This window comes from Echiichthys vipera (genome assembly GCF_963691815.1).
Source record: "Echiichthys vipera genome assembly, chromosome: 8".
Classification (NCBI taxonomy): Eukaryota; Metazoa; Chordata; class Actinopteri; order Perciformes; family Trachinidae; genus Echiichthys; species Echiichthys vipera.
In genome coordinates this window covers 30,647,071-30,669,237 of record NC_139833.1, presented here as the reverse complement: position 1 = coordinate 30,669,237, position 22,167 = coordinate 30,647,071, and the positions used below count along the sequence as shown (strand labels likewise).

At 41.4% G+C, this 22,167-nt stretch overlaps 1 protein-coding gene across 3 annotated transcripts in view; it reads right to left on the bottom strand.

Moving 5' to 3' along the window:
* Positions 1-22,167, bottom strand: part of vps13b (vacuolar protein sorting 13 homolog B) — a 387,717-nt gene that overhangs the window by 282,237 nt on the left and 83,313 nt on the right. For all 3 annotated transcript variants that reach the window (XM_083918688.1, XM_083918687.1, XM_083918689.1), the window contains exon 17: positions 18,811-18,995. In XM_083918688.1, coding sequence (XP_083774814.1) covers positions 18,811-18,995 — 185 coding nt within the window. The remainder of the gene's footprint in view (positions 1-18,810; positions 18,996-22,167) is intronic.

Here is a 22,167-nt window from a genome sequence, read left to right as displayed (position 1 = left end):
ACATCACAGTCATATTGTTATTAAAAAGTGCCAAGGAAGGATATTAAAAAAGATAAAAACTGTTAAATTGTCAAGTGCTTGATCTAAATGTTTTACAAGTTCCCAGTAAATCTACTGAGTTGATTGACTAAAACATTTTAAGTTAAATACCAGGGACTATTAGGAGTATGAGTAATAGGCCAATATAAAGGATATATCTTTCCAAAACAATATCCAATAGTCACACCACTTTCCAGCTTAGTGTCAACTACAACTCACCTAACACCAGCATTACATCACAGGAGCCTCAAGTACTCTTGACTCTATGATTATTTCTCTTAATGGCAGCATAGTGTGGAAGAACCTTCCATCTGCCATCTTTCCAAAATGAAACAGTTTGCACTGTGGGAAGGAGTTGGGGGGGATTACATACTTGCCATTATGATATGTTAATGTTATTTCTATGGTGAGAGGCTATTTCAAACACATAACAAGAGGAGAAGGGAGAAATAGCTGGAGAGCTAAAAGATACTGTAGAGTTTAGAGAGTTCTCTGCCAAACCGCCTGTTGAGAGAGGAGAGCAGGATCCATCCATCACATGCTACATTCTTCCACTGAGCTGGAACTGTCCGAGGGAATCACATTAAATTCTTACATCACCTGTTCCAATAAGGCTTTACTTTCGGAATAATCCCCTCTTACAGTGATAGCACTTCATTTCCTCCAAGTGTCCACAGTATTTTCTGACTGAGTTTACAACTCAGTTGGGCTTTTTCTGTCAAACTCTGGCCCAATGACTCAAGGACCACCAGGTCAAAAGAAGCACGAACAGCAAAGAGAAACTCAAAAATTCAATAGAAACGTACATCAAAATGGATCAAGAACAAATGAAGCAGATGAATTGGATATCAGGGAACACATGTGTGGTACCAGAGAGGCTATGAAAGCACAGCAGGTCATTATTTGGCAACAGCTCAAGAAGCTACCAGAAAAAAAACTGGTCTTGACATCTAAAAGCCTTCTTTCATCCACATCCACTTTGTCTCAGACTTTTTGTCTAACATCTTATTATTCAACTCTTCTAGTTAAATAAACTCTTCTTACTCTCCACAGTTCTTCTACCTCCTTTCTCTGTATTTTCGGTCAAATCACTACTGTTCAAATTTTTACCTAGTTAGGTAATCCAAATCTGGACCCTGCATAAACAAACTAACTTTAGTAGGTTGTTTTACATCAGTGTGTTTTGCACTTGTTAAGCCCAATCAACTTATAGTTCAAAGGTAGTTTTAATGTACAACAGCAGGCAGTGTGAATACAGACAGGTTTCAAGTAGACACACAGCACATTTAACAAAGAGAATTGCTGGCAATTGCTTAAATCCCTAACCACTGACTTCCCTCCTCTCCCTCTTTTAGACAAATTACCCAGCAACCTCTTCACCTGCTGTCTGAGAGGCCCTCTATCAGCCCAGATGGAAGATGAGGATGTTAATAACCCTCCCTGTGTCTCCCTGCCTGCCACTTAATATATCTGCAGGTCAAACAGAGCAGTGCTTCTGTCCCTCTGTGACTTTAGTTACCTCCTTATCTATCAGCTTTCTTGTCTACACTAAAGGACAGATGTTTTATATATATAGTATAGATCTGGTATATTTGTGAATTGTATCATCCCAGAACATAAACAAGCAATTGATTTCTTACTCTTGGGCCAATATTCTAATAGCTATACTGTATGTTACATGCAAAAATATCAATGTATTTTTTAATTAAAACCCTACATATACCTTGAATAATTACTAAAAACAATTTACACTATTGTCAAAATGACTGGCTCGCTCAAGGACGGTTTTGTCTTTTGTCTCTCCTTCCCACGCTTGCATTCTAAGTGTGTGTAGATTTTAAGAATATTTTTTCTAAATTTCTACTTGAAACGAGTTGGGTTGACACAATATCTATTCAGGCTAAGTAGCAAGGTAAGCTAATGTTAGCTGCATGCTACTGCAGTTATACCACGCTGTGTCTTCTGTGTTGTTGTCGTTTTATAGCTTCCGTAGTTTCTTTACTATCAAATGTAAATATTAACAGAGATCGTATCGTAACACGTGTAACCGAAAAGCTATTTGTAGAAAAAAAACAACCTTAAAAGCCGGTTTTTGCAGTGGCGTTGTTGGATGTGTGCTGTAGCGTTTCCGTCAGCAGGCCATTAACAGAAGACAAGTCTTAAAAACAACTTTAAATATGTGTCAGATGACTAATCATTTATCAAGTTAAAATAAATGGTTAAAAACAACCAAGATCTTAAAAGTGTATAAAAAAATATGCCTGACAACTGAATAAAAATGTCAAAATATGACAAAGCCTAAGCAGAAACAAAGTAGAAACTGGGGAACAGAGTTACCACACTGACTATTTCAGAGAAGCATCTACAGTATGTGCAAAGCTCACACACACATATATGCACATCCAGATACACACATATCACACAGACATTTAGGTTATTTGATGTGATCCAGTACCAGAGGGAATGATAGAGAATGACATAGGCACTACATAAAGCTAGGATTCCCTTCCTGGAAACAATATAGCTAACACACATTTGCCATAAAAGTATTGCACCAGACATTTGGCTTTATTATCGAGTGAACCCAAAAACATATGACCCATCTACCCTGAAAGAACAGAACATCGTAGAGAATGGATATCCAGATCCAGTGACCATTTGGCCTTTTTCAAAACAGTACTGAAGGAAAAGTGATTGCAACAGTGATGAGTAGGCCTCCACACAGACTGACTATTCCCTTGAGTCCTTCATTCTTTCTGGAAAAGATGGAGATGTTAAAAGTGCAAGCCAATCTGGAACACAACAGGGGCCATTCCCCCTACTCTATTTGCACTTTGATATCACTATCCCACATTGCCCACGTAGATGTCCTAAAGGGCACAGTGCACCTGCTGGGGTGGTGGCTTGTGCGTGGGGGGGCTCTGGACAATGTTTTGTCCAGCTGTTAGCCTATAAAAAAGTGGGGTACACAGGAAGAGGAAAAACACAAGGGTTGGTAGTTTCTTGACTTAACAGTGGTATTCAGTTTGGTTCATGTATGTGAGATGCATTAGTGTGTGTATTACAGCCAAACATGTGTGTTTCGGTGTTTGAGTGAATGAGTGAGTGAGTGAGTGAATGTGTGTGGCGTTGTTACTCTACAAGCAAGGGCAGGTGCAAGAAGTACATAAACACACAGCTAGGGGCCAGAGGCTACAGCACTCCATCAAACACTCTGAGGGCAACTGTGGGCAGCTGGATTTACCATCCTGAACGCTGATGAGAGTGTGGAAAATATGAAGGGAAGGAGGGATGGAAAGTCTGTTAAGAAATACTAAGGGAAGGAAAGAAAAAGAAAGAATGAATGAATAGATAAGGAAAGAGAAAGCATACACAGGACAGCATGGGAAGGCTGCTTTTTTGCTTTCTGCATACATCCTCTCCGTATGTCTGTGTGTGTGTGTGTGTGTGTGTGTGTGTGTGTGTGTGTGTGTGTGTGTGTGTGTGTGTGTGTGTGGACATCTGCAGTCTTGCCATGTTTTACACATTCCAACATGTCCTGCTCTCACTGCTTTGAGGAATGGTATGGGAAACTTGACTGCCCATAATGCTAGACCAGGCGAGGCTACATTCTAAAACAAGAAGCATAGTGTTTGTATTAGCCTCCATTCAAGATGAAGAAATGGGACTGCAGAAGCCCTCCTCTATGGGAGAAAGGGGTTTGTAATGTACAGTATGTTCCTGAAATTTAGAAAAACTGTCTCTATTACTAGAGGTGAGGTCTGATAACTAACAATATCTGGGACTGGTTGATGCACACTACAAGACCAAAAACAGTAGATGTAAAGAGAAGGAGGTACAGCATTTGCCAAAACTAGCTATTGAAGTGATGTTATAGTTCAAGTTATTTCCCCTCCAATCCACACAATCATATTATAGTCAGTAAAGGGTTCCCAAAGTTTTCAGAAAACCAGTCCCTGGCATGTATTAATGCATTAGGGATCAGTTTTAAATGTGATGACGATCAGCTGACAAGAGGATGTACACTATGGCCAAACCCTAAACCAAACGGGCAAGTATTCAGAAAGAGAAGGAAAGAGAACCTAAAGTACTAAAAGCTCCAAGTCTGGCAACAGGCCCACAGCAGTTACAGTAGGGGGCTTCCAGAAAAGAAAGGTAGACAGAGAAAAGTTTGGTAGACCGAAAGCAGCCAGCTGAGCCATTAAGAGCTGATGCAGAAACAATAACTGTCTCTCCTAAGTCAGGAAGGGCTGAAGTAGAAGCAGTAAGTAGGAGCAGGAGGTGTGCTGGCACCTTGCCCAGTACTGACACATAGCAAAAATACAGACACAGGAAGAGAAAGCGCGACAGGAAAAAAGACAAGGTGAACCACTGGCGGTTTGTCCTGCAGTTAAAGCAGAGACGAAAGCAGCTGTGGCAGTCGGCGAACACAAGTCTGCAGGGGAGACTCATCCCTTTTAACAAAATCTCATCAGAAAAACATTCTTAAGATAGTGCAGATTTGAAAAGAAACAAATGTAGCATTAGCATTATCATAATGTGTCGCTTGATGAGAATTTTTGACATTTTCAAAAATAAATAAATGGAGCTGCTTTCTACCAGTGACTGACAGAAACACTAAATCAGCCTAGAGTCAATAATGAAAGCCATTAGAGTAATTCTGATGGCCTTAAACTTGGCAAGACTTATAGTATCTGCAGGAAAACTTCATTTGCACATAGGAAATGATGCATTCAACATTTTAGTAAGCAGCAGAGTGTTTTGAAATAAATGGAATAGAAACTGGACAGTTTACTTGAGCAGCAATAGCTAGCATTGTTAACCTACCCTACTGCCAGGATTTGACTTATTCTAAAAAAAAATCCATCACCAGTCAATTTTTCTACACCTACATCTACAGATGCAAAAGTTTTAACTCAAGATTCTTCACCATATAGTTCGGTGGATGAACAGAACAACAGAGTTAGAGGCAAGCTGCCTATAACAGTGGTAGTATTAAGACAGTGATGGGGTGTAAGTGCTGGTGGTAGCAGAGACTGGGGGTCTAATTTCCATTATTACCATCCCCTCCAGGTGCTGCCTGCCTTTCCGTCTGCCCACTAAAGCAGTGACACATGTTCTCCGCACATTCAAACCTTGGTTCTCACTGCCACCGAATTACCACAATTAAAGAGTCTTCATGCGGAAGCAATTTGGCCATCACTAATGGGCCTAGGCAGTGGGGTTTGAGAGACGGGGGGTTGCAAAGCAAAACCAAGCGAAAGAGCTATAGAACAAGTGAGAAAGATGTGAGAAAAAGGGAGAGACAGATGTGCAAAGAGTGATAGAGAAACATGTGCTGTGACAGAGGATTCCCGCTTTGCCACTTGTAAGGAGATGATTAGTCGGTGGTGAGATAGGCCATTAAAACACAGTTCTGGATGAGAGGGCCTGCCTCTCAATCTCCCATATCCCCAGCCTAATGCTGCCCTGACAAAGTTGGTTAGCCTACGAAACGGTGGCATTCTGACTTTGAAGTAGCAGCCAGGCTGGAATGCCAGTGTGGTTCCTCCATGAGAGAGATGCTCAAAAGTACAGACCGCAGCTAATGACGCTGAACCAGCCCCTCCGTCACAGAAACGTCTCTCTCTCTCCCTCTCTCTCTTCCCCCCATGGGACAGTATTAAACAGAAACCAAGCATAGAGTTCTTGTTTATCAATAATCCACTGAGATCAATATTTATGTCTCAGCTTTGCAGAGGCTGACTGTGTCTGTGTGTGGTGGTAGCCAAGACGTGACTGAGGTTTTGGTGCTGAGGCACTTCAATGGGAGTTGCAGTGGAAATTTATGGCCTTGTGACGTGGAGCTATGTGCTCACTCGGCACTAGTCACTATCCTTAGATGGGACGGTTGGCTCACAGCAGGGAGCCAGCTCTGCAGACACTACCAGATGACTTAAATACAAACACATTTATTTGAAGCTGTCATTGATTCGGGGCTTAGTAACATTCACAGCAGTCTACTGTGGGTGCTTTAAAGCCCATTCTACTTACAGTGCATTTTGTTTCATGTCTCAGTGATTAGTACGAACTGCTATATGTAATGCATTCCTTATGATTCTTACTCTTCACACCAATATGTACTTTGGGGTGAAAGTAAAGGTGTTGAATTAGTCTTTTCCCTTAATGGCTTTAACGTTTTAGTGATGCTCCTGATGCTTTTCTGATACGACAACTGTTATTTCCTTCGGTGACTAATATAATTTTAAATGCAGCGCCATCACTTCACTATAATATAGAAAACAACAATGTATACCTTACTATAGCTGCACACCCTGACTTGTCTTTCTAGGTCTGTTTTATACATTATCAATTGATGACACATTGTAGGGATGTACAAGTCTTTACCATTGTACTGTTTCTGAAACTGCAGCTGCAGGGGGTTTTCACATCAAATTTTAGTTTACCCTTGACAGAGGAGAGTCAGGTGTAGAGTATTCCAGCTCTAAATTACAAAATCTACAGAAACTCTGCTCTTCCAAAGTTTGGCCAACTGACTAAACTGCCTTTCTAAACTACCAATGACCAGGTATCTAAAAAGCCTAATAGATCTTTGAGATCCAATAACAACCACTACAAGTGCTAAACTGTGCCAATGGTATTTTGGATTCAGTTGTAAGTGAAAAGATGCCTCTGAGAAAGATGCCTCTGAGTGATAAAAAGTTGGACATGAAACTCACTCTTCCAGATCCTGTACTGGGATCTTTCATGCCCTTCAGCATGCATGGAATCACATCTTATTGTATTCCTATGAAAGAAAAGTGGGCTACTATTCAAACAAACAAGGAAGAGATAATCCTTGGCGCACTCTCAGTAGACTTCTGAATCCTTTTATATATCATCTTCCTGCAGAAGCCAGTGGATGGTGTGTAGAAAAGTTGAATGATGACCATGAGAAGGAGATGTGTGTAATGTACACACATAATACAGTATATGTACAGTATGAGTGTGTGTGTGTGTGTGTGTGTGTGTGTGTGTGTGTGTGTGTGTGTGTGTGTGTGTGTGTGTGTGTGTGTGTGTGTGTGTGTGTGTGTGTGTGTGTGTGTGTGTGTGTGTGTGTGTGTGTGTGTGTGTGTGTGTCCAAAGTCCTTGTTCGGTGAAAATTGACTTGAGATGTTGTTTAATGGAGGAGCAGACCTCAGGCACTTTATATTCCTCTCATCCCATTAAATACATAAATATCCATGTAATCTGATGCCCAGTTGTGGGACAACACAACACAACAAACTTCTGTTTTTCATTGACTCTACTGGCTTCTCTCATTAGCTATGGACTGAAGTGAGCAACAGAGAAAGAGCAGAGAGCTTCAAGAAGACAAAAGAAAGGAGGAAGGCCGAGTCTGGATTGATTTAAAACATCATCACAATCTGCCAGGAGTGGAGCGAGGGCCGTCTGTAGCTCATTGAAGTTTTCATTGACAAGAACCGTCTCAAGTTCCATCCAAGATTTATTTATCGGTTCTCTGATGCTGACACAACGTGTTTTTAATGTCAGAAATAAGGTTGCGTATGGATGAAAAAGCCTTCTTTCTTTCCTCTCCCTCCTGCTTTCTTCCTACCCTGATGTCAATCCGTGAAGCAGACAAGTAGACAGGCAAAAATTTCTCTCAAACCAATAAGTTACCTCTTCAAAGAAGTATGGATACTTGAGTGAGGGGCCAGCCATGCTGAAACAGACATCTCAGGGTTTTCATTAAGCTTCCCATCTCTTTACTGACATTTGTGACAACCACAGACCATGAAAAAAAGGCTCATGCCCTTCCTTCTTTCACTTCCACTGTGAAACAAGGAGAAAGGACTATCAAAATAATCTCCATGAGCTAAGTGTATGAGCCTATTATATGACAGGGCAAAGCTGTATGTTCCTCTGGCTTGTCCTGATTAATCGATGGGAGACTTTCAACTTGTGAGTAAGAAGGCCATGTCAGCCAAAACAGTGGAAAACTGAGCGGAGTGCAACCTCCCCTGTTCAGACTTATAACCAGGACTATGCTACCAACAGCTGCATTATGGGCAAGAGAGAAACACCAAGGAGGGGGAAAGGAAGGTGAAAAGAAAGAGGGGTACGTTCTGCGATCAGACAACATTAAACACACAGCATACCAAGGATTAGTTTACTGAGGTGACAGAGTGATATGAAAATTGACACTTTTCCCTCTCCAATAACACAGAGCTATTACCGACACTTATTATACTACAGTGTCACAGGGGGATTTGCGTCAGACCCATGCTCCTTAAGGTAGTAAGATCACAGGGATGTGGACTGCTGACCATGACAGGAGCAGCCTGTTTCATGCAGTGCAAAAATGCGTAAAAACTGTTGTTGACTTTGGTCTTCTAAGAGATTGTATCTGTTTCCAAGCAATATCAGTGTGAAGCATAGTATAAATAGATCTTCCCGACGTAACCTTGAAAAGCTTTTTTTCCACTCTTTTCTCTATTTTCCTCCCAACCGCCCCATCCCCCATTGTATATGTAGGGGAACTTGTAAAAACAAAAGACTTGTTTTAATAATGATACTGTTAGTAATGCGTAAGTCCTGGACTATTATTATCAACTTGATTCTTGTCGCTATGCAGTGAGAGCATACGCTCGCTGTATCCAAATATTCTTGCCATCATTGGCCTTAAATGGGATTGTATGCTGTGAGATCAGGAGTACACATAGGATCTGATGAAGATGGAGATGGGCCTGCATCCATGCATATATATGTCTCTTTACGTATGCGTGTGCGTGTGCCCGTGTGTTTGTGTCTAACCTGGCATTCAACTAGGTGTAAAGGCTGGGTTTAATAAAGAGAGCCAATGGCCAGTTGTGTTTCTGGGCACTGAGGTCCACCCCACACTCTCAATCTCTTTATTTCCTTCTTTCTGTCACTTTTCCCTTCAACCTTTATTTTCCCTCTGACTTTCATTTTTCATTCTGCTCATTATACCGTTAACTCTCTCTCTTCCTCTTCTTCTGTTCTTTTCCCCCTATATCTGTCACGCTAAAGTTATGTCACAGCTCGTATATCACCCAGCAATCATCTAGAGCACGTCTGGTGACCACCACCAACAAACTTCTAGTGGACCCCCCTCCTTTTGTCCCAGTCCAGACCACCACAGAGCACTGTGGCCAGAAAACCAGCTGTGGTAGCTGCATTAAAGCTGAATCCATCACTGGTGGAAATGCCAATGTTATGCTTATTTAAATCACCTTGATCTTTTGTCTTTCAACATGCAGCCTTTCACAAAACTCTGAAAACAGGGAGGCAAGAGCCAGGATCAAACTTATGCTCAAGCCTTTCTACTCTGCAGGGCAACAGTTTGGATTGTAGAAAGTTAATAGCACTGGCTAAGTTCCTATTCCACTTCCTTTTGCCCGTTTGGTTCGAGATCCTGAATTGTTCCCAGAAATTTAGAGACAACAATGTTCAAAAAGGACAGTAATACAGTTTGAAGAAGAAGAAAAAAATCAGTCAACACCTGAGCCTGGCTCTAATGAAGAGGGAAATTACTGATTAGCTAATGCTAACTTTAGCTGTCACTCATGTCACGTGGCAAACAAACCAAAACCGCTGATGATGTCCTGGTGGATGTCAGTGACCTAAAATCAGTGAATGAAATATCATTCAACCACAGCTAACTTCCAAGCAAATAACACAAGCAGGTCAGGCCCTGACGTATCTTAAAGAGCTCACAGTACCGTATTACCCGACTAGATCGCTGCGCTCTCAGAATGCAGGGCTTCTCGTCGTTCCTAGAGTCTCCAAAAGTAGAATGGGAGGTAGAGCCTTCAGCTACCAAGCTCCTCTCCTGTGGAACCGACTCCCAAGTGATAGTCGGGAGGCAGACACTGTCCCCATATTTAAGAGTAAACTTAAAACTTTCCTTTTTGATAAAGCTTACAGCTAGGGCTTACGAGCCCTTAGCTAGGATGTTATTTTTAAGCTGATTTTGTCAAGACAGTTGTCCGTCTTCCACAGAGCTGGGTCTGTCTGACGTTCCTGCCTGTTAAAGGGAAGGTTTTCGTTGCCACCATACTCTACGGGGGAATTGTTGGGTCTATGTAAATCATAAATAAGTCATGGAGTTTGCTCTATACCTACTCCGTAAAGTGTCCTCAGATAACTTTTGTTATGATTTGGCACTATGAATAAAACTGAACTGAAATTAATTGAAAAAACAGGTCCACTTCTGCCACTGGCTATAGTTAAAAGAAGCGGGGAAGCAAAAGCATCCATCTTTTATAATGAGCTGTCTATAGTCTAGAGCAGCCCAGCCTCTCTGTGTGTCCTCTGGAGGGTTTACTGCAATGCCATGGAGGCAAGGACACAACCAAGGACTTCTCTTTTCTGTTTAATCAGCCAGACAAAGAGAGAGAGCGGAGACACAAAAAGCACACACACAGGTATGCATGCAAGCAGGCAAATGCACATGCACACACTAATACACATATGACTATGTGATTATTCTCATAATAACACAGGCAATATTTACAATACAGCAACAGGAGATCACTGGGTCATATTCCCCCAGCCAGAGTCGTACCATCTGCAGGTTTAAGAGGTCTCTGTGACTGTCACTGTGTATTGAGCTATAAATATACCTGTTGAAATTGAAAGTCTATGGACTCAAGTACATGAATCAAAATCCAATAAAGCTATCATCAACAGGTAGAAGATGAATACTACAAGAAAGCATGCAGATTCTGTGTTTTTGTGGCAATCTTTAAAATAAGGATCTAAGATTTTGTCAAGCTCAAAGTCCATGTAAAGCACTGACAAAAGTGGGATCTGGGTTTGTCACACTACAGAAAAAAAGTTATTAACCAACCAGCTAAGTTTAAATAAATAAAAATATTGCCAAGTATGAAAAAAATAAGGTTTTGAAACCCTAAAAACTAAGCAGTACTCTCTTCTTAGAAACGCTGGGGGTGTGTCCGCTGGGGGGTGCGTCAACCAGCTGCAGAAAAAGAAACTTGTCCATTTTAGGCTAACTATAGTTCTGTAAGTGACACTGAAGCATTTTGAGAGTAATCAAATGCCAGTAAGTATGAGCACTACGCTTTATAAGCATGTGGATGATTTATTAGGTTGGGGTTGCAATCGTGATGCTAATTTTTGTTAGCATGTTGATGGTAATTCCCATTATGTGTTAGTATTAAGCTAATGGACTTTTTTTTTTTCATTATTGTAAATCAGTAAATATTGCAATGATACAAATAAACAGTAACTATTTATTTGCCTCGTGGTTGTAGCAGTTATGCTAGCTATGGGAGTTATTTTTCTTGTTTGGATAATATCAACATCCTGAAGCTAATTTCTGTTAGCGTTTTTGGTAATTCCCACTATGTGTTAGCATTGAGCTAATGCCTGTATCCGCTTTTGGCTTCAAAGGGCTCAGTTTTTCGACTCAGCAGCTCGTAAAAATGTAAATCATAATTAAGAATTACATCAATTACAGTCTTTTCGCATTTTTTTAACCTCTATTCAGGGGTAGAACACCCAAAAAAGGTCTTTCACTGGTTAAAGGAATAATTGGATTAGTGAAATTCCCCACAAATACATAAGAGGGGGTTGAATGGGAAAATGACAGAGTAACTCGACCTCCGGTACAGTAGGTGGCGCTCTGCCAACATACAGCTGGTCGGAATACGGCTGTTTTTACGGGTCACCTTTGTCAAAATCACATACAGCCGACTTTTGACAGAATTACGACAGAAACGGGTCTTCTTGGTAGTGATGTTACTTGCCATAGCAAAGTCCTCCGTCTGTTTAAAGGTAACGCTCTATTGTTGTTGTTTTTTCACATTGTTTTCGGTGCTGTTGCTTCCTGGTTTATTATATTTCTGGGTCAAAGGCCACTGCCACGGAGTGGGGAGGGGTAATTATAACCAACGGAAGATACGCAGACTCGAAACCCGATAGTAACCCGGGAAGGCTGTATACATGCACGAATACCCCAGTTATATAGGTCTGTAAACCGTGGTATGAGAACTCCGATTTTACCCGGGGTACGGTGTTTACATGTTTTTTTTTGTTTGTTTTTTTTAAGATTATTTTTAAGGCAGTTTTTCAAGCCTTTTATTGTATAGGACAGAGGGGGAGACATGCAGCAAAAGGCCGCAGGTCGGAGTCAAACCCACAGCCGGTGCCGCGAGGACCTTGAACCTCTTTCTCATGGGGCGACTGCTCTAACCACTCAGCCGCCCCTACATGGTGTTTGAGAAACCCGACTATGACCTTAACCTGAATATAATTTGGTTTTTAAACCGCGTGTAAATGCACTGACTGAGAGCAATGCTTTCTATTTCAGGAATGCCCTGATCACATTCACACAGATATACGTTCACACCTGGAAGATGCCCAGGTGCCCAGGCCATCGGGAATTGAACCGATGGCCCTCAGGTCGAGAAGCGTCTGGCTGCAGCCGTCACTCTCAGGCAGGCTTCCAGTTCTAGCGGCAATCTCAGGCAGGAAATGCACAGAAAAAACACAAAATAAAATTGTACTGACACTTCCACTGCAGACTTATTTTTGCTAACTTTGCAGATTCGCCTGTTGTCAAACAACTGAATGGGCGTTAAAAGTTCTTATCACTACATTAGATATGAGGTGGTATGGCCAAACTCTACCTGCTAGTTGCCTCAGAAGGCCGTTATGATCGATTGTAAAGGTAAACTGGATCAGCCATCCCGTGGTGTAAACAACTCAGCCACTGTGTTATGCATCACGGTAGGAATATAGTAAAACATCGACAGGTAGGCGTTTTGGTTGAGTCACACACACACACACACAGGACTTTCCCACGGGTGACCAGAGTCCCCGTCCAGTGAGAGATAATGGCTTTTTAAGTTAACATTCTTATTATACTGTAGTTCTATAGTATTTTAAACCAAACCATGTAGTTTATTGCCTAAACCTTACCAAGTCACATCGTTTTGTTGGATTCATAATGTGACCCAGACTATTAAAAAGTGACACCAGAGGGGATAATAGCGACAGTTATCATGTGAATAGATGATAAAAGCCTTCTGAATCTGCTGGTAGGTGTAGCAGGAATCTTCTAACCCATAAATATGAGGCTGATAACCATTGATTACGGCCATTTAATGGAGTGATAACGTCTGAAGTAGGTGCTATGGACGAGGTACATGTCTTATTTTGACAGAATAGTTCTGAAAGCAGGGTATAATTATGTTGTTGCACTGGCATACCAACATTATGTGCTACATAGAAGAACGATTTTATTTTGTATTTTTTGTGTGCATTTCCTGCCTCAGAATGGCGGCTGCAGCTAGACGCTTGTACTCTGGTCACAAGCTCGCTACTCTAACCTAACCTTTAGATTAAAAAAAATCTCTGAATTCACTTCACACTGACTTTAAGTCAATTTGATTGATGACAAGTTTTTGGGATTTGACTGCTGACAGTGAGATTAAACTAACTATACAAATATGCAAGAGCTATTACTATAGATCAGCCATTCATTCAGTCATTTTATGGACTCATTTTTATTACAGTAGGTCATCAATCAGCAGTAGAATGCAAAAAAATGCTATGATATGTGAATTAATTCAGGAGAATAGCATTCTTTTTTGCTTTGTCTAGTCAGTGCAGATAGTGTTTGCATCCCTTTCTCTCTCTTTTAGTCAGCCTTGACCTGAATGTGTCTACGCTCTCTGGCTGAGGTAATGTTGATTGTGTCTTCTGTCATTCCCTCACTTTTGATTGTGTGAATTTTGATGTATTTTTGTAATTTTGAGTCCTGGGAGACACCAAATTTTTCTTTTGGGTCTTGTGCTGAATAAGTTTGGGAACCCCTGCTCTAAATATATCTTGAATTGTTTCGTAAAAAACTGTACTGGTTGTTAAGCAACTGCTTTTATTTCAAGTCATAACATCATAATCAAAGGCTCACATATGAGTAGTTTGGCATGGTTTGCATATTTTCTGCAAGATTCCGGGTTAGTGTAATGTGTATGTTACACATTACACAAAGAAGAAAATGCAAGAAATGCAAATGCACACTGACTTTTCAGCCATTGAATATCCAAATATTTGTTGGGACAATGCACTGAAGAGTGAGCAATGACAGAATTAATTTGTGCACTAAGATTTCACACGTTCCCTGTTCTTATGCACAACATACGGTACACTCACACACATGCAGACTCGAGTAGTGTGTGGGAGGTCACTGTGGTCAGTGTGTCGCTGAATTGAGGTTAGCAGTGGCTAGAAGCAGTGGTAGGCAGGAATTACTGGCTCCTCTCTACTACTATTACCACTACTGCTACTACTACTACCATGGCTGCTACTGCAAACCACGAAAGCATCCTGGAAGTATAAACAAGAGACAATCACATGAGAAAAGGATAAACAGAAACAAATACAGGGTAAGAGGACTATAAATTTGATTGTGAGAAACAATGAATTCGGCAACAAAATGAGATAAGAGGGACATATGGATAAGAGAAAAAAAGGTGATTTTGATAGCAAAGAATTGCACAAAAAAGATGGAAAAAGGAGAGTTAATAAGAAGGGAATGCAAGAGGGGAGAGCTAAAATAACCCAAGCTGTTTTTACCCTTGCTGGTTGGCTGACAAGGTTGAAGGCTATTGGGCACATACTGTAAGAATGCATGCAATAATGTCGGCAAAAAACAAACACAGTGCCTTATGGGGCTGCACGAGATGAGGAAAATATGCAATAATGTTGTTGTTAAATACCATGGTAACAATATTACAGTACTTGTGATAAATGACTTATAATAATTACAGGGGCTATACACGAAACACTGAAAAAAGCTTCTACAGACTGCTCCCCAATATGTGAAACACAAAATGTTTTTTCACAGCCACATGCATGCGTGGCCGGACCAGTTATAACAACAGACAGGCAAACAGAGAAACTGGGATTCTAACAGTGACTTCATTCTCTGCTCAGGATGGAACTACACCATATCTTTACAGAGCAGATATTTCTTTACTGCTATATTAATGATCTGAATGTTGAGTACAGTGACTTTAAAGTTTATTCAGTTTTGGCTTTTTGCGGCTTTCAGTATACTGCTAAAATAAAACAAATTGCTTGCTGAAATAAAAAAAACTGAAAGGATATCATTTCCAGGATTCTTTTTTTTAAATGTCTCTGAATTGAACTGAAAGGGCAAAACAGGCATCATTAAAAGAGAATGATAATCCCTGGGTGTTAATTGTGATGTGTTTAGTGTGCAGATTGATATCAAAATGACAATTACTAACCCTACTATGGAGCACTTCTGTGATTTCACCAGACAACCAGACACGTGAAGTATGACATGCTGTTTGCTGCAGAGCTCATCAATAAAATACAACACTAATGTAAGCTTCACTGGAATGCAAAAGCAAAATGCTGGAAAAATGTGTCACCACAGAAATCTGCTCACTACAGCAGCATTGAAATTCAATCACTGTTCTACAGACAGTTGTGTGACAAATCAAGCCATCATCCAACAGGCAGTGACTGACAGCGTCTGATTCTCAAGGAAAATAAGATTTTACTCGATCGTCTATGATCTTGTAGCCCAAACACAGGCTACACTGCATATGCTGCTTGCTGGTTTACCGCTGTAGCTGCTACAACTGGGCAGCACAGTAACTTGAAGTCTTACAAGTCCTAGTGGCTGTGTTCCAGTCAGCTGCAATGATTTTAAGTCTCTGACTGTTGCTTTAATCTGCGTCCCCCAATTATTTTGAAGAACATTTTACAATCTGTCAGTACCTTGAGATTGAACTGAAGTTTTGTTGAGTTCCCCCCCCCCCCCCCCCTTGCTGAATTGTGGAATTTCCGTTGGACAGGGAATGAAATCTTATACCCAAATGGCTCCCCTGCTAAGGACACTGACCATCTGTGTTATCAGCTAGACCTCGATATGAAACACCTTCCAGTATTGAAAAACCTTGTAACATCAAAAGGATAGAAGGGAGGAAAAATTCCTAAAGGGATGAAAAAAAATGCACATGTTCTAAGTGAAAAGCTTTTGTTTGCCATGTTTAGTGTTTGGCCTCAGCATGTGTGTGTTTGAGTTCTGTGAGTGTCCTGGCAATGGGCTGATGACTGCTGGTTGGTGACACAAGAACAAACAAAAGACCACAAGACTGAAACCTGGATCTGGATCTGAGTTCTGCAAGCGTTATAACAGGCCCATGCTTTAACCACAAATAGTTGCAGCCAGTCAGCCGGCAAGTCACATCAGCTGAAAAATGCAGTTGTGCAGAGGGCCAAAAGAGTGGCACTATGTCAGCGGTTAAACAGTGTAGTCTCCATATTTGTCATTAGATAGGTTTAAAAAATGTCAAATAAAGAGCAGTAGCTCCAGTAAGCTTTGTATCAGGAGTTATGACACTAAGGTTTGTAGAAAACACACCGACTTCGCCTTATTTAAAAGAAACAAACAGAGCAGAGTGAATGAGAAGGCAAGTAGCCAGCACAGGACAGCCAGCAAGGTCCCATCATGACACTACAGTGTGGACAAAACCACAATGCACACAAGAACCAAAATTATCCATCTAGGTTGCACTGGGTGTGCAGGAAACTGCACTACAACAGTAACAGTTAACTCTGCTAAATTCACTTCTTCTCTTCTTGCATGTGCTCATTTTCCATTTCCCTTCCACACTTAAGCTGTCACACCAAAGATTGAGAGGGGTTGGGACAGCTAACATCTTCCTTAAGACCTATGAGTGTCACCACAATTTCAAAAGCAGATACAGTACTAAACATATTTGGTTAAATCATAGGAATTATTGCTGAGATTTTTCCCCACAAAACATATACTTATACAACACATCACCTATTCCCCTTCACTCTCTTGCCTTCTAAACCCAAACTCTTTTCCTTACTGCTCTTTTTCTAACCTGCCAACACACAGACCAGATGTGCAAATGTGTCTCCATGTTTCTATTCAAGCCCCGTTCCAAGAGAAAATCAGTGGAGAGGAATATTTGACTTCACTCCACGGGAGACCAGTTTCATAAATTTTGGCGGCTGCACAACGGTGAAAAAGGTAGCTTGGCTGACTTGGCTGAGAGAGAATGTTGACGGCATACCAAACAACATGATCCTAATGAGTTGGAAAATCCCTGGCCCTCCAGAGGACTGTCCAGATGCTACCGTCATGAGAAACGCTACTGTTTTATTGAATTCAGGCTCCCCACCCTTTCTTTAACAAGGGGCAAAATTTATTATTTGACCATTAAGGCATCCTAGGCGACATGAAGCGTAAAACCGTTAAGTTAATTCGCCCTTGGCTGCAGGTCCAGTACCCCACACTGGGCACAAGACAAGTTGATCTTTATGCCAAAGTATCTCACGTGAACATGTATATTTGGTGCACGCACTTCTGGTATAGGGTCTGCAGCTATTTTGTCCATAGCTTACATATGATTACAGATATAAAATACTAAATACACATAACTATATTCTGTTACAGTTATAGATTAAATCGCTGGTATTTTGAATAAAGTTACTGTCTTTAAAAATAGATTACTTAAAGGGATGAACTCATCGAGGAGGTTATGTTTTTGGTTCAGTTTGATGGTGGGTTTGTTTGTTAGTCTGTCTGTCAGCAGGATTTTAGAAAAACCACCGGCCCGATCTTAATGAAACCTGGCAGAAGGGTGTAGCATGGCCCAACGAAGAACCATTTTGAAGTGGATCCAAATCACAGGGCGGACATTAACATGTTAAGACAAAGCATTGCCTTGGTGGAGGTCTGCACTCTCTGAGTGCCCTTCTGGTTTGTTATACCTATATTTACTCTAAAATTCATGAGGCACACATTTCCCACAAACATATTTAAAAAAATATAATAACAAAATTGTTGGTCATGCAGCGCACCTTCCCCACGGCATTGCTGAGGAGACGCACAACCAGGACACTGTAATTTGAGTAATTTAAAGGAATATGTTACAAATGACATTTTAGGGCATTTATTCAGTAATATAATATGTCTTAAAAGTTACCATCTGAACACTGCTTTGCGCTGTTTTGGGCCAATAATAGTCTGGCATATGATGTGCTGAGCCCTGAGAAATCATAATCATTTTTTATTAGAGAGGCAAATATCTTTAAGGTTGAGCCAATTATATATATATCTCTCTTGACAATTTCATGATACTGAAAAATGAGCTTTATTTTATGGAGAACTAAACAAACAAAGTACAGTAAAGATAATATACATTTAAATAAGTCAACTACAATGAAAAGAAACCAGATGAACATAGCGATGTCGTTTGTTTGACTCTAACTGAAATTCAGAATGATCTGCTAATGAACACATTAATCTTATGTGGGTTTTTTTCTTTTTGAAAGCCTCACACCCCTCTCTCTCACTATTGTTCAGGCAGTCCCTTTCACACATGCACTGCAAACCTGACATTATCTAGACATTACTTGGTATAGCTGTATGTAATGTCCTGACTGACTGGGCCCAATATATCATATAAACCAAACATATCATACAAGAATTTCCAGTAAGTGAGAATGCATCTGAAACAGACAATCTTCTGTTGTGTGCTACATGTGAGAAAGCAAAACTTCGAACAACATCCAGACCTGATTTGTTGGACATTGTCCAGAGTTCATATGAGAAAGCGGCTTTAGATTAACCTGGTCAGCTATCAGAAATTCATGAAACCTGATTATGCTGTGAAAGAACAGGCAAGCTCAGTTAACTTCATTTGGTTTATTGTAGAGCATGTTGTTTACCTGGAGCTTTGTACACCTCACGGAGAAGGCTTTCGCTGAGTGCCGGTGGGGATCCATTGACCACGCTGTGGGTCCAGCTCTGACAGATCGCTTGGAGCAAAAGTGTTTGGGCTCTTGTGGCCTGGACAGTGAAGTGGGGAAGCTCAAAAATACCCTCTCTAGTGGGGACCGAAGACCTTTTGCTCCTGCAAGAGAGGGAAATTTGATTGAGAAAGACAGGGTTAGATAAAGGATAGTGCATGGAGAGAAAGTCAGGATATAGTGACAATTATAAATGAAAGAATGGAGAGTCGCACATAAGCGCCAACATACGCTCAATGAAATGGACACCGGTGGAAACAAATGGTTCATGACTTCCATGAATCCATCAATATCACATCACAATATAAAACAGCGCATTGATGGCATGAGTGGCCAAATAGGTACAACTAAATTCCAACATCAAATTGAAGAAGTACCAAGTCACCAAGCCAAGCTTTCCTTAGTTACTTGGCAGGTAGGTGTAGTTTGCCTCTTTGCCGCCGACCCTTCTCTCCCCTCCGTCAAGACTGTGATGATGATTTATGTGAAGAGATGTACAGCCCAGAAACCTGACCCTGAAAAGAATCTCTACGCATTTAACATTTCATATGTCTCCAAGAGTGTGGAGGGAGAGAGTTTGTGTGATTTTGTGTGTGTGTGTGTGTGTGTGTGTGTGTGTGTGTGTGTGTGTGTGTGTGTATGTGTGTGTGTGTGTGTGTGTGTGTGTGACAAGCTGATGAGTTGAGCATTCAGGGGATGAGGTAACAGCACAGTCAGATGGAGTCCTCCAGGCCCTTGTCCATCAGAACCTCAGTGGACCATGCTCTCATTTATCATCTGACAGACAGACAGACAGACAGACAGACAGACACACACACACACACACACACACACACACACACACACACACACACGCGCGCACACACACACACACACACACGCGCGCGCGCACATGCTTTACATTTTTTTCAAGCCCTCCTTTGTATTATTTGCCTCACTGTCTCCTCTGTTAAGTCTCTAATTCATATCCAAACACAGTGAAATGCACTTCTCGCACATCTCCAATACAACACACAAAAACATCTTGACACACATATACTGCCCATCAAATCCCTGAATCAGGTCTCTGACCTCTTTTTCTATCCAGGCTGTGAAGTCATGGCTCCTCAGTTCTTAAGATCCCATTCATGACATGAGCAACAGCACAAGGAGGTATTCCCCACAACATGTACACACACCATCTAAGGTATGGCATTATACACAGAGCTGAGACTGATGGAGAACTTATCATCATCATGACTACTGATCTGTATCCTTCACATCTCTCTATCTCTATCTTTCTCTCTCTGTGTCCCCAGGAACCTCTGTTCACCGGAAAAACACGGCAAAACAAGCCTGTGTCGTTCCACTCCTGTTTTCCTCTCTTCTGTTCTGAGAGGTTCTTCAGTTGGGTTATTGAGGACTGGCAGTACCCCCTGTCCTGTACTTTTTTGGGGTTGTGTATGCGTTCACATGTGCTCACTTGACTACATATTGTAATGGAAGCAAAGTAGTGCTGGCCTTTGAGCGGTGCTTTTGGTGAAAATAGAACCGTGACTAATTCCAGGGATGGCTGCGGCGTGTCAAGAACAAGCATCACAGTTCATTTAATCACACATCCATTTTGGTCTGGTCCCAGTTCAGAGTGTGGGATATGTCACGGGGTCTCTCCCTCTGCTCAGCAGCTCTGCAATCGTTTAACTCCTCTGCTTCCCTCCCTCTCCTTCTCTCTGTGTCTCTTTATCTTTCCCTTTATTCTGCTCCTGGGTGGTTCGGCAGGGTGACATGAGCTGTTAGCTGCACACAGGCAAGCCCAGAGTTCTTAACTGCCTGCTGTCTCAGAGGGGGGACTACTATGAGGCAGTAAGAGGGAGAGAGAGTTTGATAAAGAGAGATGTAAGAGTACAGGAAAAACAAAGGCAGCAAGAGAGAGAAACTCAAAACCTGACAGGGTCAATGAGTTTACCTTGATGGCACACATATATATTTTGAATTCTCTGGAAACATATGGTGCATTTGGAACTATGGTGAACCATGCAATGTCATGCTTCTCTACTATTAGAAATCCCTACTGTTGCATGCTGTACAGCAAGACATCAATCAAAACAATTTCCATGCCTTTTTGTGTGTTCCAAAGCATGCATGCCCATGTGTGTGTGTGTGTGTGTGTGTGTATGTGTGTGTGTGTGTACACATAGCAGATATCACCGCTGAACAAAAGAAAGTGAAGGGGACCCAGCAACAACAATGTCCCCACATGCGGAGCAAATGTGCCTGCAAAGCCACTTCAATGGGACGACTGGCAAGGGATGAAAGATTGTTGGCTTATTCCAGTGTTTATAGCATTTCAGGGGAGCTGTCATGTGCATGTGGTTGTCTAAAACTTTAATTATGCACCTGTTCTTATTATATTATGCCCAATTCTTTGCAAACAGCAACTTGGATCTTGGAGCTAAATGAGAAGCAGAAACTCTCATTAGGGTGTTTTGGGAATGCTGGATGTGAGGACAGCCAGACACTCATCGGATTTCATTAAGTAGCTGGCACGGACAGTGTTTCTTCCTGCAACATGGTAAACAGCTTTCTGGCAAGCAGCTCTTTCACTGTTACCACAGGCTTGGAAGGAAACAAAAATCTACAAGAGGTAGAAATAGAAGTACTAATACCTGCAGAATCAACAGCAGTAACAAATGACTAAACTGAAACATAGTTCTTAGAATGCAACTAACAAAATACAATTTACTGGTTTAGTACAGTATCCATATTAGAAACAGAGTCTATAGCCTGGGGAGCAAAACTCATTAAAGTATACTTCTACTCTTATAATGTGGAGACCCACCAGAAGTAGGCCCACAACCCGTTTCGGATCCTGACTCATAATTTAAGAAATCAGGTCCTTGGCTTGAACATCAGTGCCTCATTGAATAGGGTTTCTCTGACCTCACAGTAGTCCTTTAAGTGAATAACTTTTTTTTATTAAAACACAGAGGCCACCAGGAATATGTTAAAAGGAAATCAAAATTAGTCAGGAGCTATGAAAAATTAGGTGTTTCAATTTCAGCCAATGAAATATGCTTTCCTCTTGTGTATTTCAACAACATTAGGCCTCATTTCCCGATCTGTCCCCCTGTTGGTGCCGTGACTGAGTGACGAAGACCTGGACCAGGACTAGAACGAGCCAGTTGGCGGACTTGCTGACTGCTTGGCTCAGTAACTTGCTGACTGGCTGGCACAAAGTATTTCTGTCCAGTGTCCCTGTCAAAATCAGGCAAACAGGGCATGCTGTTGTGCAGGGGG